The sequence below is a fragment of the Neofelis nebulosa genome, chromosome 1 (assembly GCF_028018385.1).
Source record: "Neofelis nebulosa isolate mNeoNeb1 chromosome 1, mNeoNeb1.pri, whole genome shotgun sequence".
NCBI classification, from domain to species: domain Eukaryota; kingdom Metazoa; phylum Chordata; class Mammalia; order Carnivora; family Felidae; genus Neofelis; species Neofelis nebulosa.
In genome coordinates this window covers 62,822,637-62,847,904 of record NC_080782.1, presented here as the reverse complement: position 1 = coordinate 62,847,904, position 25,268 = coordinate 62,822,637, and the positions used below count along the sequence as shown (strand labels likewise).

The 25,268-nt window shown below is 51.2% G+C and overlaps 1 protein-coding gene across 2 annotated transcripts in view; it reads left to right on the top strand.

The window, feature by feature from the left end:
* SH3PXD2B (SH3 and PX domains 2B) overlaps window positions 1–24,720 on the top strand; it is a 101,513-nt gene extending 76,793 nt beyond the window's left edge. Inside the window, exons 8-14 of one of the 2 annotated variants that reach the window (XM_058723446.1) lie at window positions 3,975–4,079; window positions 5,484–5,567; window positions 8,064–8,185; window positions 11,231–11,453; window positions 13,346–13,395; window positions 14,312–14,437; window positions 21,768–24,720. In XM_058723446.1, coding sequence (XP_058579429.1) covers window positions 3,975–4,079; window positions 5,484–5,567; window positions 8,064–8,185; window positions 11,231–11,453; window positions 13,346–13,395; window positions 14,312–14,437; window positions 21,768–23,309 — 2,252 coding nt within the window. In that variant the 3' untranslated portion in view covers window positions 23,310–24,720. The remainder of the gene's footprint in view (window positions 1–3,974; window positions 4,080–5,483; window positions 5,568–8,063; window positions 8,186–11,230; window positions 11,454–13,345; window positions 13,396–14,311; window positions 14,438–21,767) is intronic. The other variant, XM_058723447.1, reaches the window with a different exon arrangement.
* The last annotated feature ends 548 nt before the right edge of the window (window positions 24,721–25,268 follow it).

Here is a 25,268-nt window from a genome sequence, read left to right as displayed (position 1 = left end):
CAATCGCTGATCTGAGCCGGGCCGTTTCCACAGATCCAGCTGACAGCCTCTTAGAAAGCTGCCTCTGTTTGATCACGGGGCTCAGATATCCCCCTTGGTCACAACTCGCCAGCATCCTGTTGGGTCCGTTGTTACCGATTTATTCTGCGGGTCACATTTCATGAACGTGTCTTCTGGTTTCAAAGCCACTTAGAGACATGGAGTCCAGCATTCCACCGGAACATTGCCTTTGATTACCGTGGGAGTCTTCACGAAGGCTCCGCCAGCTGTGGGCTCTGGTGGGATGGACACGCCACCTGACTCTTCGGCCCACCTGTCATCACAGGGGCCACTGGTCATGTACACTGGCCAGGTCTGGGACGGAATGTGGTATGATCCGACACTTAGCCTGAACTCTGCATCTCACAGCAGTCCAGCTTGCTGCTCCTCTCAGTCCATCAATTCTCTCGTATGCAAAATATGCAGAATAGAAAACGCTGCTACTTCAAAGAGCTATTATAAGGATCCAATGAGATAGTGCCTAGAGTGTGCCTGGCACACAAAAGGTACTCAAGGATGTGGGTTTCCCTCCCGGTTGCCTTCCTTAGCCACAGAGTAGCCATCAGCACTATCGAAAGAAAAGGGCAAGGAGTAGGGGGTGAGCAGCTCCTCTCCAGGAAAAAGTGGCATAAACCCACCCGCTTTGTTGTGGCTAAAATGTGACCTTGCCTAATAATATGATTAGCAGGCCCGTCTTTGTGACACCCCATTGGCCAGTTAAGGACCAACAAACGGCCAACAAACAGAGGGAAAGCTGTGTTTGCAGCAGCATCTGAATCATGTTACCACAGTCATGAGATCTGCATTAGCCAACCAAACTCGTTAATTACTCAATATAGCAACTACCATCCCCGCATCACAGCCAAAGAAACAAGACGCTAAGTGACGTGGTCGCTCACCCCAGACCTCATGACAGGTTACCGAGCTGGAATTGCAAACCAATTCCAGCTGGCCCCAAGGGCACGTGACTTTCTAATTCCTGGGAATGAATATGTGCGTCGAAGGGACGAAGGAAGGCAGCCCCCACCCCTCTGGGCAGCCCGCTTGCAGGAAGTCGGGAAGACTCCGCGGCTGGGAGGAGAGTAGAAGCCAGGATGGGGTGTTGAGGATAAGCCTGGTGTGTCCAGAAGGCGGCAGGGAAAAGGAGGCAGACAGTGAAATCTTCCCGGGGCCAAAAAACTGGCAACATTTATTTTTAAGTGTATTTTACCAGCCAAGTAATACTGGACACATTCTTCTTAGAACAACCATAAAGTTAAAATCTGCTTTTTCCACTAGCTTCAACATTAGTCCCCTTTCAAAACCCCAAATAGACCCTCTAACGGTTCACTCCGAATCCTTCTTGATAACTGTATACACGTACATATACGTATACGTATATATGTGTCTTTGTGCATGTGTGTATGGGTGTGAACTGTATGTCTACATGTGTGCCCATACATAGATACATAACCATATGCACACACACACAACATTTTGTGTGTGTTGATATAACTTTATAGTTTAACCCCAGTGTTATCATTCTGTATCTTTTGATCATTTTGATCTGCAACATGCTTTTTAGTCAACATTCAGCTTTTATTCCTTTAACATCTGCCTACTGTTGATTCACATAAGCCATATTTTTCTCTACTATGAATAGAATATCTGTGCACACTGGTGAGTGTTTCTTTAGGTTAGACAATGAGACATAGAACTACTGGACCGTAGGTACACATATTTTGAATTTTAAGATCCTGCCAAATTGCCTCCAAACTGATCATGGCAATTTACTCTCCCTCTAGCAACGCATGAGGCATTGGTGCAGAGTTAAGAGCTGAGACTGTGAGGCTAGGACAGCCTAGGAATGAATCCTGGCTCTGCCACTTTCTCTGTGACCTTAGTCAAGTCACTGCCTCTCTCTGAACCTCGGCTTCCTCATCTGTAGAATGGAGCAGTAATAGTAGGCAGCTCGTAGGGCTGTTGTGAGGATCCCACCAGTCAGATGTCAAGCACTGCAACAGTCTGGCACACGTTACTGTCGTTGTTGTATAGTGAGTTTCCTGAACCCCCACACAAATTACCGGCAGATACGAGTTCTTAGGAAGACATACGATGTATCTTCTAATTTCTGGTTTTCCACAGACTTATCCACCCCATTCACTCGCGCGCGTGCGCGCACACACACACACACACACACACACACACACACACACCAAAACTTGTATTGCAAAAGGAGTGTCCAGCCGAGTAAAGTTAGGTGACTTCCAAGTCAGGGAGGTCAAAAGCAAAGGCCTCCCTGTAAAACCAGAAAGGCTACTCAGTAGGCTGCCCCTTCCTTCTCTTCTTTTTTGGGGTCTCCAGGGCTTGGAGGTATGTGATCTTGGGGAGCAGATCCTGTTTTTCCATTATACTGTGCAGAGCCTGTTGGGCCCTGTGTTAATTTCCGGTTGCCATTGCGACGAAGTACCACAAACTTAGTGGCCTCGAACCACGTAAATTATTTATCTTACAGTTCTGTAGGTCCAAATTGGGTCCCACTGGGCTAACATCAAGGCGTTGGCAGGGCTGAGTTCCTGTCTGCAGGTTCTGGATAGGATTTGCTTCTCTGCCTTTTCCAGTCAATTTCTAGAGGCCACCCCATCCCTTGGCTCATGGTCCCTCCCCAGTCCTCAAAGCCAGCAGTACTGTGCCTCTCTCGTCTTTCCTCCGGAGCCACACCTCCCCGACTCTTCTTCTGCCTCCCCTGTAATGCATGGGGCCCACCCTGATAACCCCAGATAACCCCCTATTTGTAGTTCAGCTGCTTTGCAACCTTGATCCCACCACCTGCAACCTTATTTCCTTAACATAGGCACAGGTTCCCAGGATTAGGACACAGACATCTTTGGCCAGTCACTGTTCTGCCTGCCACAGGGTACAAGCCCTTCTCGAAAGGAGGAGGACCTGAGTCTGGGTGAGAGGCCTCTCAGTTACACCGCAGCCAGGTTTACATTGACACAAGCAAATGCAAACTCAGTGTCTCAGATAAGTCATCAGGGCAGTGGCTTCAGTATCTCTTAGCCCTGGGTGCACATAGCAGCTTTGCCCTGAGCCATGTGAACTTGGAAAAGTGTACTGACTTCTTGGAGCCTCAGTTTCCTCATCTGTGCAATGGGGATGATAATCTGAAGATTATATAAAACAGTGTAAGTAAAAGGGTTAGTGCCTTGCATACCTTAGTGAAGATAGCTACATTCTTTACTCTCACCATTCAGGACGACCTTTCTCTCCCCTGTCCCAGCTCAGAAGTGGGTTTTTTTTTTCTTTCTTTCTTTTTAAGTTTATTTATTTATTTTGAGAGAGACAAAGACAGCGTGAGCAGGGGAAGGGCAGACAGAGAGGGAGACAGAGAATCCCAAGCAGGCTCCACACTGTCAGCGTGGAGCCCATTGTGGGGCTCAAACTCAAAAAACCATGAGATTATGACCTGAGCCGAAACCAAGAGTCAGACGTTTAACCAACTCAGCCACCCAGGTGCCCCTTCTTTTTTTTTTTTTTTTAATGTTTATTTATTTTTGAGAGAGAGAGAGAGAGTGTGTGTGTGTGTGAGAGAGAGAGAGAGAGAGAGAGAAGGGGGGGGCAGGCACAGAGGGAGGGGAACAGAGGATCCAAAGCAGGCTCTGTGCTGCCAGCAGTGAGCCCGATATGGGGCTCAAACTCACAAACTGTGAGATCATGACCTGAGCTGAAGCCCGATGCTTAACCACCCAGGCGCCCCAGAAGTGGGTTTCTTCTTAGGCTGTTCTTAGCAGTTAGCAGGCAGCTAACATGGGTAGTTGTGTTCTATGATAAAATGGCAACTTTTTTGCCTTACCCTAAGCATGGACTCATAGTGGCTGAACATATTATTATACTCTGACCCCCAAGCTTCACATCTGACCCAACTAACATCAGTCTGCACTCTCATTTTCCAGGTTGGTGGTTTGTCAGCACGGCTGAAGAGCAAGGCTGGGTCCCCGCAACCTGCCTGGAAGGGCAGGATGGTATGCAGGATGAGTTTTCACTACAGCCTGAAGAAGGTAGGAAGGAGTTGGAGCCTTGCACTTGCCGTGGGGTTGGGGCTAACAGCAAGCCCACCCTTAGGGGCCTTTGGGAGCCAACCCAGGTGAGGCTGGCCAGAGCTGGGGACCTAACACTTCCATGGGACCCCCAGGAGGGCCCCAGCCTGATCACCCCAGCACCTCATTATTCCTCACTCGAACCATTCTGATGGCCAAGATGCTGGGCTCCTTCCAGCTCATTCGCAAGACATCTGAAAGTATCTATCAACGTGTGCTTTCTCAGCGACCAGTCTGGGTGTCAGCATTAGGACTGACCCTCTCCACGCACACTTCCGTTTCCTGGAGAACTTACCCTACAGGTGTCCTGAAGGGTAGTTCCTACAATGCCAAAAATGCTAACGCCCAGCTGACTCTGTTTTCCCCACTAGAAGCATTCCTGAGACTAGAGTAGGAGTCCATCTTAGCTAATAAATCAAAAGGTTTTAGAGTCAGACCTGAATGTGAGTTAGCTGAGTTGGGCCAGCACCTTAACCTCTCTCCACCTCAGCCTCCTCCTCCAAAAATGGAAATGATGATGTCTGTACTGTGAGATTTTTTTTCTTAATCAAAGGAGATTCCACATCCAAAGCATTTGGCAAAGAACCGGAGACAATAAATAACTAGGAACAGTTATTATATAACTATGCCTTACCCAGGGGTGACTATTTGGGCTTTTAGCTGACTGTTTGGGGGAAAGCACAAAACCACTTTTTGTGTTTATCAGAAAAGAAGGTGACAAGAAGGGGGATAATTCTGTGCTGAAAGGTTAATAAAAAATGTGTATGTGGGTTTGCATTTAGTTTTATTACAGCCAGCACCCCTCATCGAAAACGTATGTCGTTTTACTGGTGGTTTTGTGGGGCCCCCAAGCTCTGAGGGGCTGGGCCAACTCAAAGAATCCACTCAGATTCAGGGGTTGTGGTGTTCTGCATGAGAGCTGTAGCTCCCTTAGGCAGTTGATGATGACCATTGTGGGCACCCCGCTGTAAGAGACTGATTGTTAACCCCATCTGATAGTTGAGGAGACAGGCTCAGAAAGGTAGAGACACTTGCTTGGGGTCACACAGCTAAAAGGTGGAGAGATCCCACATTTTCCTAAGTTTGCACATTTTTCTTCTCCCTTGATACAAGGGCTTCTTTTAGTGCCTCTTTATAAGTCACGCTAGGAATAGAATTATATCTACTGGTGGCCTCTGCACCCGAGTTCAAGGTTAATACTCAGGAAGTTGGTCCTTTTAAGATACCTGGGGCTTGGCGTAGGCTCAGAAATAATTCCTCCCAAACGGGAACGCGCACTCAACATCCCCTTTGCCTCCAGACACTGGGAGTGCTTTCTTCTCACCTCTGCCTTCTGCCCTTCACCTCTACATGCTGCCTGTCCAGTCTCATGGAGGTACTGGTCTTTGCCCCGGCCTGTGGGCCGCCGCCGGACTCTGGGGGACTTGTATGCCATCAGCTGGCGTCAAGGTGCCTACCTTGGGGTTTTCTTCCCTGTTCAGTGTTTGGAGCTGGGTCCCTACATCTGCATGCGTCTTCCTGCTCGGGGACTGCCCATGCCTGTTGCATGTGAGAAACAGTGACCTTGCCTGTTCTGCGTGTGTTGGTATGTAGGTTTGGGCAGTATTTCTCCGCCTGGGGCTCTAAAGTTTACCAGGTTGAAAAATAATGCCTGGGGCCTCTATAATGCTGAGCCAGTGACCTGTTTCTTTTAGCAGACACATCACAAGGGGAAGAAACCCACATCAAACTGTCCTAGGCCAAAAGGGAAATGTATCAGCTCGTCACTGAAAAGTCTGGGGAAGGACTAGCTTCAAGCATGGCTGGATCCAGGGGCTTGAAAACATTATGGGGACCTGGGACTTAACTCTCCTCCCCTCTGCTCTGCTGTCTACCTTGCCAACACCATTTTCTCATGACAGCAATTCCAGGCACCTTTCAGAGATACCTACCAAAGAAAGTGCTTCTCCTTCAACACAAGTCTTAGGACTGGCTCTGACCGACCCACATGCTATCCCTGAACCAATCACAGTGGCCAGGGGAAGACAGCACTTTGGCCAGGCCAGGGTCCTGCACCCTCCCCGTCCCTCCAAGGCAGTGGTGAGGTCAGCCTTACCCAAACCATGTGGATGGAGGCTGGTAGTGGCGACAGAGGAAGGGCAGACGGACGCTAAGCATGCAGTGTCAGCGGGCACCTGCCGTGCAGTCTGCAAGGTTTCCCACCGTAAGGTTTGTTCGGGATCTCTAAGTGTTTCATGGAGCCCAGAGAGCGCCTCCAGGTGCCGGAGAATCTCCCTGTGTAATTCAGGTGAGGGGTGGGCCCCCAGGAGTCCAGGGCCTGTAGGACTGACTGCATTTAGTCTAGGACTGAAGCAGCAACCCTTCCCACCCAACCAGAGAGAACTTCTGTGCATCTACGGGTTTGAATTACCCCCTGCACCCCTCACAGCACCCGCACCCACCCTGCAGCTACCATGAGTGAGGAGAGCAGCTGACTCTGCTGTACGCAGGATATCTGCAACTTGAGTCAGCTCGGCCCCCACAGAGCAGGTCAGTGGGCTAGATCAATAAATAAATAAACTCCCTCTGTGTTTTCCACCTCCCTCGACACCAGCTGGGCAGGCCACAGACAGCTTGTGGTGTTTTCCCAAAGAGAAGAGAGTCGGCCCCAACACGCTGGCCATCAACACCAGCCCACAGCTGGCTCGGTCACTCCCTGGGGGCCGGAATGTAAGCTAAATAGGAAAGCCCTTCCGTGTCCTCTTCAGGGTCCCTGGGGACACTCATCTGTCCTGTCTCAGGAGACCCTGCTGACAGTGTTGAGCACGGGAGCTATTCTCTTGTTCTCCGGAGGGCCCTGCCAGCTTGTGACAGTGAGCAGTCCTCCAAGCAGAGCCTGAGAAATAGTGCCATGGCTTTGAGGGGAAAGAGTGAGGCACCACTGAGAGTGAGGTGGAAGGCACCCCAGTCACATTAACGAAAGTTGAAGCAGGCAGTGATTTCACTGCGCACACCTGTGTGTGCGCGCGTGCGGTCATGTGTGTGCATAAAATTATTATGTGACACGCTTAAAACGAATACAGTGTTAAATGTCAATTATATCTCAATTAAAAAAACAAAATATTAAAAATAAAATTGAAGCTTCAGGCGTGGTTGGATCCAGCAGCTTGAAAATAATGAAAAATGAAGATCAGTTACCCACTAGGTAATGACAACTGCTTTTAAAAATTAAAGGAAGAAAGAAAATTGCTAGCTGTAGCCTCCTTGGTAGGGATTTCAGCCTGAAACCATCTGTTGCCAAATCCAGCTTACCCCTGAACCCTCTACCAGCAAGAACTGTGGAGGAGCCACAGATGACTTAACCCCCTCTGGCATGAGCTAGGTGGCTCCCACCAGGCCTTTGGGAACTATTCATTTACTAAACGTGGACTAATTTACTGAATAGTTACAAAGTATTGCCAGTACCGTGCCCAGTGCTAGAGACAGAGGAATAACTGAGACAGACACAAATCCCTACCTTCATGGTGCTTGTATTCTAGCAGAGAACACAGACACAAAACACAATCACCAGGTAAATTGTATGGTGTGTTAGAAGGTAATTCCTGGTATGAGGACAAAAATAAACCTGGGTAAGGGGGATGAGGTTGCCATGAGTTGGAATACTGCATAAAGCAAGGTCAAGGAAAGTAACCTTGAAGCACAGCTTTGACCTTGAGGAAGATGAGGATGACTGCATGACCCTGAGGGATTTCAGAGGGACAGAGGGATTGGGACCTGACCTGTGTCCTGTCGCTGCTTGCACAGGGTCATCCAGGCCTAAATGAGGGCCTAAGGGGTCCCCAGAAATTTCTGGAGGAAATCCTTCCTTTCAGTGGGCAAGGGCGTCTCGTGTATCACAGCCTTGGCCGTCAGCATCCCGGGACTCTCACTGTCTTTGACTTAACCCAGCATCCCTTTGTCCCTCAGAGGAGAAGTACACAGTCATCTACCCGTACACAGCTCGCGACCAGGATGAGATGAATCTAGAGCGAGGGGCTGTGGTGGAGGTGATCCAGAAGAACCTGGAAGGCTGGTGGAAGATCAGGTACCTGCTGCAACTGAGTGGTCACATGGTCTCTGGCTGCTCAGAGGTCTGTAAGTGATTACGGATGGATGGGATGAGGTTTTGGCCTGAGCCACAAAAGGATGCTTCTCCTCGGTGCCGTTTAGACACCCTCCCTATCCAGATCCTTCTCTAAAAATCCGTAATAGACAAAACCTCCAAATGCCCCAAACCACAGATAGCGGTAACCCTGTTGAGCAAGACTGGTTTCCACCCCCATGTGTTTCTCGTAAGGAGATGCTGCATTGCCCTGTGCGGGTGATTTCCCACTCCAGCCCTGCTCTGACACCAACAGGATGCATAACACCGCAGGACCGCAGCTCATCCTAGAGCCAAAAATTGCCCTCATCTCAGAGTTCAGTAGTATAAGCTGGAGGCCAGCTTTTGAACTCTTTATCACAGCTCTTTCACCTATGTGATGCAGTCAGCACCCTATGAGCGCCAACTCCTCCTGGCCTGCCTGCCACTTCCCTAGTGTTAGTCCTGGGAACCCCTCCTTGGTTACCTTAGTAGGCAGGCAGTGGCAACCAGACATCAGGGCAAAAAAAGAAGTCCTTGGGACCTGGTGTCCATACAGCAATGTGATGCAGGATATTAGGGCCATTCATCGGGGTTCAGCCTGTGGCATTTCATTCATTCACTCAACAAACACACACCAAGAATCTGTACTGGGCCAAGCCCTGTTCTGGGAGTTGGGGAGTCAACAGTGAGAAAGACACGGAGGTTCACACCAGCAGGCACAGCAGGCAGGCTCAGTCCCCCGGCAGGGTGGTGATGCATGGGGACTCTGGAGCACAGAAGAGGAGCTCCTGAGCTCAGGGGGCAGGATGGCTTCCTGGGAGGGGTCTACAGAACTGAGGTTTGAAGCAGGAGTAGTGACAGTGACACCTAACATATCCTGAGTGTATATGGTGTCAGCTACATTACGAATTATCCCAAAACTTAGTGGCTCTGGAATTCAAGGAGTGACTTACTTGGGTCCCTCCTGAGGTTGCGGTAGGATGTCAGCAACGCATGCCATCATCTGAAGGTTCAGCTGAGGCTGGAAAGTGACAAACCAGGATTTAAACCTGTACCTTTCTCACCCCAGAGCCACTCACCTCTACGTGTGCTGCTCTGCTTGTGGCTTTGTGACCCCAGACAGTGAATTGTCTCGTGCCGAGGGCCTGGATTCTAGGTAGCATGACATTTTCCAGTTAGGACAAGATTTGCTCCCTCTCAGAAGATATTTTAAGATTGAAAGGCATCACATCCTGCAGATTTCTGTCTCCTGTAAATTGGCTTCCAGTTATAAAGGACCTTTTTCGTCACTGAAACAGTGCTATTTAGTTCTTGAAGTGATTCTTGACGAGAGATTTGGCCTTGCCATATATCATCTCCAGCCATTCAGGTCTCTTCCACTCTCCCCCAAAGGTGTGGGCATGCATTATGTGGGCCAGAGCAGCGGGGTGCTTGCAAATAGTTGACATCCGGTTCTCAAGGGAAAACTACCCTTGAGTTGTGGTGTTTTCCAAAGTGTACATAGTCCCACCGGGTGATTCCAAGCCTCCCGTGCAACGTCACTAAATGTGGAGTTCGGAAGAGACGAACACAGTTGACGCTCACCAGTTGGTGCAAGCAGGCTCCAGCACCCCTCTGGTCCAATTTGACCCCTCGGCTCATGCTGTGAAACTGAGCTCTGTTGTGCAGAGAATTAAGCGATCGCATTCATTGAATCCCTTTGGAATTCAGTGAGCTGTCCGTCAGGGTCTCGGTCACTCTGCAGTTCAGTGACCACCAGCTGACTCTTAAGAGTCGTGGAACCAGCTCCTGACCGGCTTGGTTCCCATCTGAATGCATGGTGGTGGTTTTTTTATTTTTTAAGTTTATTTATTTTAAAGATATAGTATGAGTGGGGGAAGCCAGAGAGAGAGAGAGAGAGAGAGAGAGAGAGAGAGAGAGAGAGAGAGACTCTCAAGCAGGCTCCATGCTGCCAGCACAGAGCCCAGCGTGGGGCTCAAACTCACGAAAACTTGAGACTGTGACCTGAGCCGAAACCAGGAGTCTGCCAATTAACCGCCTGAGCTACCCAGGCGCCCCCTGAATGCGTGTTTAATCTACATGTTAACCAGTGTGACTGGAGCCATGCCCTGCCTGTGCCAAGCTTTGTGCCAGAAGCTGGGGCTGCTGGGAAGAGGCAGCAAAACAGGTTAGGAGCAGAGACTAGACTGGTGCCAACTGCCTAGGTCTCAGTCCGTTTCTGCCACCTCCCAGGGTTGGATGCGTGAAGTACGTCAACAGCGGGAAAGTGGGTAGAACAGACTGGCATACAGTAGGTGCCCACTAAGTGGCAGTTATCACTGTTGTCATCTCTGCGATGACTGTGACGGGACAGTGAGTGTAGTAGAGCTTTATGGCTGCTCGCCTTTGCCAGGCCCGTGGGCAGTTTGTCCACTTGTCCTTTTATTTCTTTATTCAACTCCCTGGCACCGAGGCTCTTGCCACACAGAGATCAGTCAGGTGCAGCGTACCCCAGGAGCTCGTGTTCTAGCTGGGGAGACAGAACCGCCACAGCCAAGTGCACTGTGTGTCCCAGGTGCTAGGGTGGTGTTGTGTGTGGGAGACACTGGGTCACCGTGGAGGGAGGGGTTCATTCTCTGTGAGGCTCAGGGAAGGCTTGAGAAAGGAAATGACAGTAAGCAGAGCTGGGGAAGAAAGAACAGGAAGGACAGTGGGAAGGGGCTTTCCCGACACAGAGTTTCCAAGAGCAGAGGCCGCCGGAGTGAACGATGGTGGTGCGTTTGGGAGACTGCAAGCCTCGTGCGGTAGGAGGGGCATGGGGGTTGCTGTTAAGAGATGAGGCTGGGGAGGCAGGCAGAGGGCGGGTCGGAAAGGCCTTGAATGCCGAGCTGAGGTCAGCAAGGGGTGTGCCAGCCTCTGGCCCATCGTTCCTGCCGCCTGGGACTTGAAGTGCAGTGCGTGGTAGGAACACGGCTTCTTTCTGTGCGTCTGGCAGAGCAGCCTGTCCAGCATCCCTCCTCTTCCCAGGTACCAGGGCAAAGAGGGCTGGGCCCCAGCCTCCTACCTAAAGAAGAGCAGTGGGGAGCCCTCACCCCCGAAGCTGGGCCCCGGCTCGTCCACCCACACCGGCGTTCTCGACCTGGACGGAGTTTCCCGGCAGCAGAGTACGGTGGGCAGGGAGAGAGAGCTGCTCAACAACCAGAGGGACGGCCGGTTTGAAGGCCGCCCGGGGCCCGACAGCGACGTCAAGCAGAGTGAGTGACGCCCCACCGAGCTCTCGGGGGCTGAGGACCTACTATGTGCCAGGCTCCGTGCTCGGAGCTCCTCACGTGTCCCTCATCCTCACAACAGCCCTGCTGCCCAACATCCTGTAGACAGGAAAACAGTCCCAGAAACCCTGGGGAGCTTGTTCCAGACCATGGTTTTTCCACGATCTTGCGCTGATCGTGATAGCTTCTATCTCTCAAGCCCTACTGTGTACCAGGAATCTTACAATTAGTCTCATTGGCTCCTTGTAACAACCTCAGAGGGACTAAATTAGTTTTGTTTTACAGATTAGGAACCAGAGAGATGAGGTGATTTGTCCAGGGCCACCCAGCTAGTAAATGGTAGGGCCGGGACTTGAACCCAGGCCCACCTGACCCCAACACCTGTGCCCTCTCTTTAGGGCCTCGTTTCTGAGCCAGAAGTTGTTGACCTTGCGTTGAGTTGAATCGAACAACAGTTCTTTATGCATCTTACTTTCCAAAGCCTTCTGTATATATGCTTCCATTGAATGTTCCCAACACACCTGAGAGTATGGGTTCCTTATTGTTGTCTGCAGTGAGCATGGGACTCCACCCCCGGGCACGTGACCCTGCCCCAGTTGTGCAGGGCAGGAGGAAGCCGTCTGCTGGGAAAGTCCCCTGGCCCAGCTAATCTTCTCCAACTGTTTACAGCAGCTCAGCAAACTTGTAAAAGTCAGTGAATTCTTGAAACTCAAGAATTTCTCCATTCTCTGCTCAGCTGATGTCTCAGAAAAAAAAAAAACAAACAAAACACTGGCATGCCATGGCGGGGGTTCTGGCCAGCCCCTGGCTTCTATGATTCTAATCTATCATGGCCAAGAGCACAGGATTCCCATTAACGCTGAGCAAATAAGAATCTGAACCCCCATGTCTTTGTTAGGAGATGGGTTCCGATGCTCAAGCAAACTCTCCCTACCCCTGCCTCACCCCCCCCCCCCAGTAACAGGGGCTCAGATCATTTAGATGTTCATTTCTTTCTCACAAAGCTGTCCAGCTCTGCGTCCAGGGCTGCTGGGGCAGCTCTGTGCAGTCAAAGGTCTTATTAGACGCTATCTTGTGTTGCCCTCATCTTGCTGGTCCAGGGTGGTGCCCCACTAGTCCAGCCAGTGAAGAAGGCAGGGGGAAGTGGAGGACTTGACTCAGAAGCTACATGCTCTCCACTCTGTCACGTCCCACTGGCCAGAACTTAGTCACATGGCAATACGTAGCTGCAAGGGAGTCTGGGAAGTGCAGTCTTTACATAGGCAGCTTAGTGGCTGGCTAAAACTCCATCGCTAACTAATTCTAACAGAAGACAGGGGAGGTGGGGATTTAAGAGATTAGCACATCCCAGCTGCCAGACTTGCCCTCCGTGTGGACCTGTGCTGAGCCAGCTCAGGGGATGACACATGTTCCGCCTTGAGCCAGGAGCCTGGACCATTACGCAGTCGTCCTCCTGAGCCTGAGACTCAGAGCAAGGGCAGCCTAGTTCCAGAGTAGAAACCCCTGATGTCGTCAGCCCACAATTGTTTGTTCTGTTTACGTGTGGTTTAACATTGCACGCCCACCAGGTGCCCCCGGCCTCATTTGCACCCTTTCCTTTCATCTCTGCCACTGCCCCTGGGTGGCAGGCAGGCATTACCACGCCTGTGTTCCACCGAAGCCTACATCGTGGGCCTGTCTGGAGAGCCTCACGCCATTCCGGTACACGGGCAGTCCTCATAGTCCCGAGCCAAGTCTGAGCGGCCCCTTCCCAGTCAGGCTGTTTCTTCCCACAACAAGGGTCACAGCGGCTCACGAATGCCTGCCTGGTGTCCCCCTGAAGAATTCCATCTGCAGAATTCTGCATGTGTGTGCAGTAAGCTCTCGTCTCTTTGTAGGATCGCCCAAGATGAGGCAGAGACCCCCTCCTCGCCGAGATATGACCATAGTAAGTGGACCCTTGCTGCCGGGAAGCCAGGCCCTAATCCGAATATGGCCCCTCACTCCCACCTTGCCCTTTCCAGAGATGTTCTCTTGCCTCTCCACACAGCTGCCTGGACAAGTGTCGCAGACCAGACAAGTGTTGGTCTGGTCAGAGGGGGAAAGGCTAGGGTCCCCTAGGAGTGATGCAAGTTACCTATGGCTCTGCCACGGTTAGCTCTCAGGATGTGCCCTCTGCTTCCTGAGCCCACTTTGCTTTATTGTAGATCAGTCTTCTCAGAGAAGGTAACTCGAAACCAAAGCTGGGATGAGGCATAAGTATTGTTTGTGGTGCCGTTCTGGTATTTTACTTTCAGACTCTGTTTTTAATCCTTTAGGTACCTTTTCTAACCAATACTTTGAAAATTGAGCCTTCTACCATTTATTGAGCACCAGTTGGGCACCCTGCAGTGTGCTGGGTGCTTCATTACGTGGACCTATTGAATGCTTACAGTGATCCCACCAGGTAGATCCCCATTCTACAGGAGATGAAACTGAGGCTCCAGAAGGGGAAGTGATTTGTCCAAAGGTGCACAGCACGCATAAGCAGTATTTCCAACCCGGATGGGTCTGACCTGCAAACCCGTGTTCTTTCCACAACCCTCACTGCCTCTTGAATTCAGAGACTGTTGTCCTGCCCCAGATTTTCATGATTGTAGGTAAATGTCCCATGTTTCTCCTCCTCACTCTGAAGCTGATGGTCCAGTGAACCATCTAGGAGACGATCTGCACAGATGGTCCTCTGTGTTTTGTCCCTTAGAATCCAAATGGGTCCACCAGCTCCCCTCGAGGGTGATCGTGTGCCCCCGACCCTTAGCGCCTCCCCCCTTCAGCCAATGACAATGGACTTACCCTGGATTTAGCACTGTGTTTAATTGTGCCAGCCTCGAGGTCTTAACCTGCCCAAGCCTCCCGTTCCACCCCAAGTGGAGGAAGAGTATTACACTATTGCTGAGTTCCAGACAACCATCCCTGATGGCATCAGCTTCCAGGCGGGTCTGAAGGTCGAGGTGAGTGGACCTGGTGTCCCTTTGCCTACTTGTGATTCTTGAACCACAGCACCACCTCCTGCTTCTCTCATTTCTCTCCTCACCCTCCCTCCCTCCCTCCCTTCCTCTTTTCCTTCCTCCCCTCTTCCCTCTCTTCCTTCCTCTCTCCCTCCCTCTCTCCCTTCCTCCCTTCTCTCCTTTCTTTGTGGCAGCTTTACTGATATATAATTCACACCATACACATCACTGACTTAAAGTATACAATCCAGTGTTTTTTAGTATATTCACAGAATTGTGCAACCACATTCAGTGTTAGAACATTCTCAACACCCAAAACAGAAAGGCTGTATACATTAGCCGCCACTCCCTGTTTCCCCTCAACTGTTCTCAGCCCCCCTGCCCCCAGCCCTAGGCAGCCACTAATCTGCTTTCTGTTTCTGTTGCTGTGCCTACATGAACATTTCATATAAGTGGAACCATACACTATGTGATCTTTTGTGACTGCCTTGTATTCTGTTTTTATCACCACCTACTTCCCTTCTTGCTTCTCTCTCTCCTTTTCATCCCGCTCCTTTGCTTGTCTGCTCTGTTCCTGCACCAAGGCCAACATAAATCCTCTCTCTCCTTCCATTTCTTTCTCCTTTCCTCGTGGAGTCAGAGCTTGAGGCTGTTTCCCGTATCTCCCGGAGAGCCTGGAAGTAATGCTATAGCAATCAGCTGCCAGGCACTGAGCTCAGCACTTCACACAGTCTCTCTCTTAATCATTTACTCTGGTGAGGCAGGACTATTAACAATCCCCATTTTTCAGATGAGGAAGCTTTGGCTCAGGAAAAAAGGTGCTGTCCAAAGTCACACAGCTGAAAGGTGGCAGAGGCAGGATTTGAACCCATGTCTGTCTCCAGATTTGAGCCAGGACTGTTAACCTCCTATTGTTAGCCATCTGCTGGACATTTGGGAACATCGGGAGGGCGGGCACCTTATCTGTTTTTCACTCCTGTGTCCTTACAGCTAGCACAGTGCTTGGCACATGGTAGGTTTGCAAGGAATATCGATTCAGTGAAAATCTGTCTCCCCACTAGCCTCCTGCCTAACACTCAGAAGGCCGGGGAGTATCTTCTTCATTCTTACCCACAGCCCTGGCATTGGGGCTGGTCCGTAGTGGGTGCTTTAGAAGTGAACGTTTGGCTGATTGAAGGACATAAGCAGTGGATGGATGACTGTTGAGCCACTGCACAAGTGTGGTTGCCCTGAGGGTCTTTCATCACTCTCTAAGAGATCTGCAAAGCACCTGCTGGTTCCCTCCCACTCTGACACTTCCTGCCTCTCTCTCTCTTTCCCCTCATGCCCTGGGGCAGCTGCCCAGGCAGCTCAGCAGAAGGTGGCTCCCCAAAGGTGCTGCGTCCTGGGCCTCTCCACCACCGATTCTACCCAGGCATCTCCAGAAAGTCATCCTCAACCAAATGTCTTTCAGCCCATTGAGAGAGGGCTATCTGCAGAGAGCTAAAGTCTCTCCAGCTAATTTTATAAAATGCAAATCCCAATCTAGGTAGACAGACTAAGGGGAAAGCAGAAACACCCACAAAGTTCTAAGAAGACTTCATAGCTGTTCCTCTTGCCTTTTTTTTTTTTTTTTTTTTTTTTGGCCTTTCTGGCCTTTCCAACTTCATATCTACAGAGAACTCAAGGCATCTTGATTTGTGCTAAAAGATCATTCTATGCCCAGTTCCCCATTTTGCTGCTGTAAAACATATACATCCGATTCGACATGAAACATGTGCCTTCTTCCGAGCATCTTTTCACACCCCAGGCCGTGTCTCCGACCAAAGCCTGTTTCCACAGCTTTTCTGCGAACTCCACTGGTCAAGCTGGCCCTTCTCCAGCTCTCTTACTCTCTCTGCCAGGACTGACCTTGCTTTAACCCAGCTCCTAGCACTCCACCTGCCTTCTCATAGAAGGCACTCAGGGCCTGGGTGGCTCAGTCGGTTAAACGTCTGACTTCAGCTCAGGTCATGATCTCCAGGTTGATGAGTTCGAGCCCCGCATCAGGCTCTGTGCTGACCATGTGGAGCCTGCTTAGAATTTTCTCTCTCTCCCTCTTTTTCTCTACTTCTCCCCACCTTGTGCTCTCTCTCTCATGCTCTCTCAAAATAAGTAAGTAAACAAACAAACAAAAGGCACTGAAGGCCATTTTTTGAACTGAACTTGGCATCTCAAAATCAAATTCATTCTTTAAATCCTCTAGGAAGCCTCCCCTGATTCACATTGGTTTCCCTTCCCTACCCTGTATGGCTTATCTGGGCCCTATGTCTCAGTCTTCAGCTGAGAGCAAGCCCCTCACTTCTGTACATGCTTTCTTGACATGATGAGAAATGAGTGTTGTTTTCTTCTTCTTCAGTGACTGAGTTTTGTAATCCAAGTTGAAAGTTCCCTTCCCTTGGCACTTTGCATAGATCACTCTGTTCCCTTCTCACATCTAGTGCTGCTGGTCACGAGCTACTACCTACCTAATTCTTATTCTCTCGTTCATAATCTGTCATTTCTCTGATTCTCGCAGGAGCTCATTATCTTTAAAATGCTTGGATTTCATGAAAGTGCATCTAGGTGTGACTTTCTTTATTTTTACCTGCTTAGCATTGTGGTGGGCCTTTTTGATCTAGGCCTCGACATCTTCCTAGAGAGTTCCCCACTTTTACTTTTTTATTTTTATTTTTTTATTTATTTTTTTTTTTTTAATTTTTTTTTCAACGTTTTTTATTTTTATTTTTGGGACAGAGAGAGACAGAGCATGAACGGGGGAGGGGCAGAGAGAGAGAGGGAGACACAGAATCGGAAACAGGCTCCAGGCTCCGAGCCATCAGCCCAGAGCCTGACGCGGGGCTCGAACTCGCGGACCGGACCGCGAGATCGTGACCTGGCTGAAGTCGGATGCTTAACCGACTGCGCCACCCAGGCGCCCCACTTTTACTTTTTTAAACAGTGCCTCCATTCACCGTCTTTATTCTTTCCTCCTGGAACGGTTATTAAACAGCTTTGTGACCTTCTGCCCCTGTTCTCCACGTCTCCTGACTTTTTCTTCACGTTTCCATCTTTGTCCCTTGGTGCTGCCTTCTTGGAGCATTGGGCCTCATCTTTTTTTTTTTTTTTTTTAACGTTTATTTATTTTTGAGAGACAGAGAGAGACAGAGTGCAAGCGGGGGGTGGGGCAGAGAGAGAAGGAGACATAGAATCTGAAGCAGGCTCCAGGCTCTGAGCTGTCAGCACAGAGCCCGATGTGGGGCTCGAACCCATCAACCGGGAGATCATGACCTGAGCCAAAGTCAGTTGCCCAACCGACTGAGCCACCCAGGTGCCCCAGCATTGTGCCTCATCTTCTAGTTCATTCATTTGCTGTTTAACAGTTCAGTCTGTTGCTGGTTTTATTTCCACAATTATTTTCATTTCTGAGAGTGCAGTAATGATTCTTTTTCCCGGGCGCCTGTTCTTGTTTCAGCAGAGCCTGTTCTTTCGCAAATTTGGTGCCCTTCCGTCACACTCTGAGAATATTAAATATGTTGAATTTAAGGTCCTACTGTTATAGTCCATTATCTCTTTTCTCAGCCATATATCCTTTGCAGTGCTGTTGGTTTATTTCCGTTCTTCTCATGGTGTTAGTACTTGCCTTGGGCTGTGCAAGAAGAGGCAGCAATCAGACAGTCCAGCGGGGGCTTGTACACAAAGTGCTGGTCAGCTCCCACCAGTTCCAGCACTAGGTTGGGGACTTCCAAGCCAGCTACTGAATAGTGTGGGGTCTCTCTGACCCAAGCTCTCACATTCCCTGTTTCCACTTATGAGCAATCACCTTCTTTACTCTGCCTGCCCTAAAAGAATGGCAAGAAGGGGTGTGAGGAGTCAATCAGCCTGGCTGCTTCTGCTCTGGTATCTCAGTTAATCCCCTGTTGCTTGCTCCTGGGCACCCTGTTCCCAGGCTCCCCCACCTTGAAGTCTGGCAGACCTCAGCCTTGCTCCACCTTTGGTGGCAGGTACCCCTGCAGCAGCCCTGGGCCACAGCCTCCCTCTGCTGCCTCTGTCCATCTGTGAGTCCTCACAATTCCTGGTCTGCTAACTTCTCCCCTTCCTCCTTCTGAGCTTGGCTTTGTATTTATTTATTTCCCTGGCTTTTTCACATCGAGGGGAAGCTGCTATTCACCCTCCTCTCGAAACCAGAAATCCAACTTGCGTAGTATAAAGGTTTGGTTTTCTTTTCCTTGGAGTGCTGAAAAATATGATAAAACCACCTTCTCCTTCAAGACAATAAGTTTCCAGCATTTTGTACACACACACACACACACACACACACACACACACACACACCATTGTTCAAGCATGTCGGCAAACAATATTTGCTGACAGGCACCACCGCTACCTGGCTCAGAATGTTCTGAAATCAGCCAAGCGCAGCTCAGGATGTTGTGGACCATGCGCCAAAGCTGAGGCCTGACTCTGTGTGCAGCCGGGAGCTCATGGATCCCTGGAGTTTCCTGGGGGTGTTGGGGTGCCTCCTGCCAGTCTCCACCCCCCACTTCAACTAGAACCAGTCCCCTTTTTTATTTCTGGCCTTTATCCTGTCTCTCTTTGCTGAAGCTGATCCATTTTAAAAGCTCACATACCCGACATTCTTTTCCAGAAAACACAGACATAACCCAACCTTGAAACTTAACTGCTCATTGTTCCATGATGTCAGCATACGGCTCTGCCAGTGGTGGCCTGGGGGCCTCCGGTGGGAAGCCACTAAAGCTTTTGGCTTACCCAAGTATTCTCATGAGCAGTTCTGTATCCTCTACTTTCTTCCCCACTTTGCTTCCTGGCTCATTTCAATCTCCTCTTAGCCTTCACATTTCGTTAATGGAGCCACAGTGTTCCAACACGATGCCCAGGATCACCTTACTTGCCTGCCTGGTCTGTGTATGTTCAAAACATGTGCGGCTGCTGCTGCTGCTGCTGATGATGATAGAGGCACCTCTCTGTGCCGGGGACCTTACGCCCTTGATAACAGTCTTCACAGAAGTCCCAACGGGTCGATATCTTCAGCCTGTTCTACAGATGCACCTGAGACAAAGAGAGGTTAGGTCCACTGCCCAAGGTTGTATTGCTAGTAAGCAGAGCTGGGATTTGAACCCAGGCGTCTCTGGCGTTAAAGCCCAGGCTTTTTTCCTTCCCCTTCATTCTTGTGATTTGGCATTGGCTTTTATTCATGATAGCTCTCGGCCTCCCTCTGGTAAATGAAAACTCCCGTAAGTTGTGATCAAGAACACACATGTTGAGTGCTTCTGCCGTAGGACTTTGCATAGAGCGTAAGCTTAGCAAATCCTCACTGATGTATTTCACCGCAGTTATCGTCCTGTTTTCATTTTCTCATGTACACACTTGGAGTGGTTGAACTCGTGGGTGTGCTGACAGTGACTTGTATGCCCAGAGTCACCTTTAATTATTACCAGAGCCACTGGGTGTCAGGGAGATGCTGGTCACCCTCACGCAAAGGGCTTGCCTGTATCAATACCCTTTCTGGGAGACCAGCGGGGCTTGTTAAATATACACTTGTCACACGCATCCTGCCTTGTCAGTGATCTCCACTGTAATTTAAGAATAGGAAACATTTACTTTTCGGCATTGACCGAGGGCCACTGTGTGCATTCGCTTATGCAGTGCTCCTGAAAATCCTGTAAGGGGTGTTCTTGTTCTCACCACCGTCCTCCATCTCACGCTGTGGAATCTCAAGCATGCGGCTTGTGCGGGCCACGCAGGCGATAAAAGGTGGAGCCAGAACTGGAACCCACACCGATGGCCTCAGAGCCCAGCCTCTGCCTCCTGCGCTAGGCTGGGCGGAGGAGTGCAGCGGCAGGACTGCACCCGTGGCCCTCTCTGCCCCCAGCACTTTCTCACCTCGAATACAGCTCCTCCCCAGGCAGGTCCCCTTTCCCGGCGGCCATGGTCGTGTAGTGGTAAAGGCTCCAGCTCTGGAACCCACACACCTGCCTTTGGCTCCCGCCTCCTCCATTAACTTTCCACAAGACCCTCTGCAAGTCCCTCAGTTGTCCCGAGGCTCAGTTCTGCATCTGTAAAATGGGATGATAATCCCCATCTCACACAGCGGTTGCAAGCATTAATCGGGTCTCCTGTGGAGGGGGCCTGCCAGGGAACTGCAGAGTATTGGTTTGCTCAGTCTGCTGCCACAAAATGTCACAGGCTGGGTGGTTTAAACAACAGAGGTTTATTTCCTCACAGTTTTGGAGGCTGAAAGTCCAAGATCAAAGGGTTAGCAGATTTGGTCTCTCGCTAGGCCTCTCGCCTTGGCTTAGAGACCACTGTTTTCTTAACTGTGTTCACACGTGGTCGTCCCTCAGTCTGTGTGTTCTCTGTGTCCTAATCTCTTATAAGCACACCACTCATGTTAGATCAAGGCCCACCCATATGACCTCATTTTAACTTAATTACCTCTTAGAAGGTTCTACCTCCGCATGCAGTCACATTCTAAGACATGGGAGCTGGGGCTTCAACCTATGAATTTGGAAAGAGCACGCTTCAGCCCATAACATGCAACATACACACCTTCTAGTCAATTCAGCCATATGATACTGAACAAAAAGGAGACAGGAAACATAAGATCTTAAATACCATGGGTGATTCCACCCATGGGTGTCTGACCCAGAGGGAGAAGGAGAGGAGATAAAAGTTTCTTTTACCTTCATCAGCAGAGGTTCCCCTCTGTCTAAAGATGAGCTGAGTGTGGAATTGGAGCAGACACTGCCGGTCCTGCAGCCCGACCCTCCTGCAGCCGCACACAGGTCCCTGAATATGACAGCCTCCCATCTCCTACACCCCCATTAGGGCAGCACCCAGAGAGGCCAGGGGATTAATACCCCAGGGGGGTGAGGGGAGCAGGGACTAGGAATCAGGAGATAAATGTCCCCACCCCCCAAGTTGGGATGAGTTCTGCATGATCTCAAAGGGTCCTGGCAGATTAAGCCCCCATGGCCCGAAACAATAACATACTCCTAATTGGCTCTCTTTTCCCACTTTCTCACTTGCACTTCCTGAAATCACCTCTCAGATTAATTACTTATACCCAAGTCCATGTCTCCAGGACTGCTTTGGGGGATATCCAAGATTAGACCAGAACCTACCCCCATGTAAGATGTTTCTGACTCACAGTAAGGTCTCCATAGATGGTCCACTACAGCCGTTGTCTGGGGATCTGCTGAGTGAAAAGTCCTTGCTTCCAGAATCCAGTCACATGTGGGTTCTCCCAGACTGTTCTGGTCCACTGGCCCTGAGACCATCCCTAGTAAGTGTTCTCCTGTGTCCTCCCCTCCAGGTGATCGAGAAGAACTTGAGTGGCTGGTGGTACATTCAGATCGAAGATAAGGAAGGGTGGGCCCCAGCCACCTTCATTGACAAGTATAAGAAGACAAGCAATGCCTCAAGACCCAACTTCCTGGCTCCCTTGCCCAACGAGGTGACCCAGCTCCGTCTGGGGGATGCAGCAGCAGCGGAGAACAACACGGGCAGTGAAGCCGTCGGCCCCTCCCGGCCCCTGCCCGACGCGCCACATGGTACCGCGGACTCCGGGATGCCGTGGTCCAAAGACTGGAAGGGCGGCAAGGAGGTCCTGAGGAAGGCATCTTCCGACATGTCCTCGTGCGCAGGCTACGAAGAGATCTCAAGCCCCGACCTGGAGGAGAAGCCCAGCCTCCCTCCCCGGAAAGAATCCATCGTCAAGTCGGAAGGGGAGCTGCAGGAGAGGGGGCGGCAGAGGATGGAACAGCTCCGGGGCTCCTCACCCAAGCCTCCGGGCATGATTTTGCCCATGATTCCCGCCAAGCACACCGCCCCGTCCCGAGACAGCAGGAGACCAGAGCCCAAACCTGACAAAAGCAAGTTGTTCCAGCTGAAAAACGAGATGGGGCTGGAGTGTGGCCACAAGGTCTTGGCCAAGGAAGTGAAGAAGCCCAACCTCCGACCCATCTCCAGACCCAAAGCTGAGCCACCAGAGGAGAAGCCAGAAGTTGTTCCCCAGAATCCCTTCTTGAAGTCCAAACCTCAGGTTAGGCCCAAACCAACTCCTTCCCCCAGGACAGAGCCACCTCAGGGCGAAGACCAAGTAGACATCTGCAACCTCAGGAGCAAGCTGAGGCCTGCCAAGTCCCAAGAGAAACCCCTACTAGACGGAGAGAGCGGCCACCAGGCTGCTGGGGGCCAAGACGCAGCCTTCAGCCGGGGCTTCCTCCCAGGCGACGGGCCTGGCCGCACCCAGGACAGGACGGCCAAACAGGATGGGCTCAGCCCAAAGGAGATGTCCTGCAGAGCCCCTCCGAGGCCAGCCAAGACCGCAGATCCTGTGCCTAAGAGTGTGCCCGCCCCACTGCAGGAGGCTTCCCCGCAGAGACCTGTGGTCCTGCCCCGCAGACCACCGCCCCCCAAGAAAACCACCTCATCCTCCAGGCCCCTCCCAGAGGTCAGAGGACCACAACGGGAAGCCAACGAAGGCAAGACAGCTCCTGCCCCAGGCCGGGCCCTGCTGGTCCCTCCTAAAGCCAAACCTTTCCTTTCCAATTCCTCAGGTGGCCAAGACGACATGAGAGGCAAAGGTGGTCCGGGACCACGGATGGCGGGCAAGATCGGAGAAAACAGGGAGAAAGCCGCAACCCCCTTCCCCAATGCAGATGGCCCGAAGGACTCTTTATATGTGGCTGTGGCCAACTTTGAAGGAGACGAAGATACCAGCAGCTTCCAGGAGGGGACGGTGTTCGAGGTCCGGGAAAAGAACAGCAGTGGCTGGTGGTTCTGCCAGGTCCTGAGCGGGGCCCCTTCCTGGGAAGGGTGGATTCCTTCCAACTATCTCAGAAAGAAGCCGTAGCCACCTCCTTCCCTGTGTGGCGGTCCCGTGCATCCCTGCTGGCTTTACCCACATATTTAATATGCCTCTTAATTTATCAACCTTCATGCAGCTTCAAAGGAAGGAAGGCTCTGGAGTACTGTGGTTTCTTCCCTCCCATCACAGCATTCCCTGGAGGCTCAGAGAGTCAGAGGCCACACCCCCTGCTTCCTCTCCAAGCCAGCATCCCTGCCTTAAGGCCGGTGGCATTGCCACCCTGTGTAGGCCACCTAGCAGCGGGACCGTGACTCTCCGACGCCTCCAAGACCAGAACCCATGATCTGGAAACTGCAGAAAGGGTCTCTCATTGCTGGCACCCCACCCAGTCCGTGATGGCTGGCCCCCAACTTCTCCGTGTTTCTAAAATCCCAGTGACTTTATTTACTCAGTTTCCAAAATGCCTGGTACCAGAAAGAACTCCATCCCCTGGAAGTTGGCTCCATTGCCAATCCCAAGGAGATGTCCTCCTCGAGGCTCGGGGCCCGGGAGCCTCTCAGGTTTGACCAGATGCAGCTGTCCCAGGAGTGGACCTGAAGGTCTGCTGAGCCATTCTGCCTCCCATCTTCTGTCTTGGGACCCTGACTGATCCTGAGGGCATGGTCCCAGCCCCAGCACGCTTCACTTTCCCACAGCAGGGCTTTTTAAATAGGAATCCCCGCCCCACCATGGGGCATTTCACTTTGTCTCCATAGAGCCAGAATCTCAAAGTCGGTTTGAAAGGAGCTAATCCCAATCCATGCCCCTTGTGAGTAGCTAGTAGGTGCCAGACTCTGTACTTGGCACTTTACATTCATGTTTCAATCCTCACATCAACCCTCTCTTGTAGTATACCTGTTTTACGGACGAAGAACCTCAGACTCAGTGTGCCCAGGGGCACACGAGCTGGGCAGAAGAAGAACGAGAACTTGAATCGAGCTAGTGTGACTTCGATGCCGGTGTCCTTCCCCCAGTAAGAGGCTAACCAGGCAGGGGAAAGGAAGAAGCTGACAGTGTCAGGAGCAGGTGGCCAAGGGCTTCCTCGTGGTGTGGGCACCAGTAGCTGCTCCCACACCCACCACGCCTCCAACCCATCACAGCTTGCACCGAAGGCTGCCCTACACCGTGGACAGCTACTTCTCGGCAACGTGGGGATGCCCAGGGCTCTGGCGGCTGCCACAGGGCCCTGTTTCCTCCTCCTGTGCTGCTGCCCGCTCTGGGGGATAAAGCTCGTGGAGCCAAGGGAGCTCAGATGGTCTCACGTGCCAGCCTTGAGGGGCCCTGGTGGCTCAGGGGCCAGCGGCTGCATCTCCACAGGCAGACGCCTCCCGGCCCTCTCTGCTGCTGCTTCCTGCTCCTCTCTGGCATTCACAGAGCAATTTTTCTCTCTTTCTTTCTTTCTTTCTTTCTTTCTTTCTTTCTTTCTTTCTTTCTTTCTTTCTTTCTTTCTTTCCTTCTTTCTTTCTTTCTTTCTTTTCTTTTCTTTTTTTTTTTTTTGCATGCACTCTCCCTCTCTGTCATCTCACTTCCACCCATTTGGACAGATATGCTTCACGGAGGCACAGCTGCATTGCAGAATCAGAATCGGGCCCCGAGGTTTCTGGCTCCAAGCCCAGAGTGCTTGCCTGTGGACCGGGCTGCCTGCGGGGTGAGAGGGCAGAACCCCTCTTTGCCCCACCCTACCCTGCAGAAGAGGATCCAGCTGCAATCTCCAATTCAGTGATCATCTGCTGTGATGCTTTGTGGACCACAGGGCCAGCTTTCCCAGGGACGCCCACTGGCCCCCTGCAGTGCCAAAGACTTCTGTGCAAACAGCCCTCTTCTGCACTCCGCTGCCCGCACTGCCACGTGGGATCTGGATGCTTCTACGGGAGAAGGAGCGTCCTGAGTCACAGTAGCATCTTTATTCCTTCCTTCAGTCGGTCCGTGGACCCCGGGCAGGGCCCCGAGGTGCTTCTGGCGGTG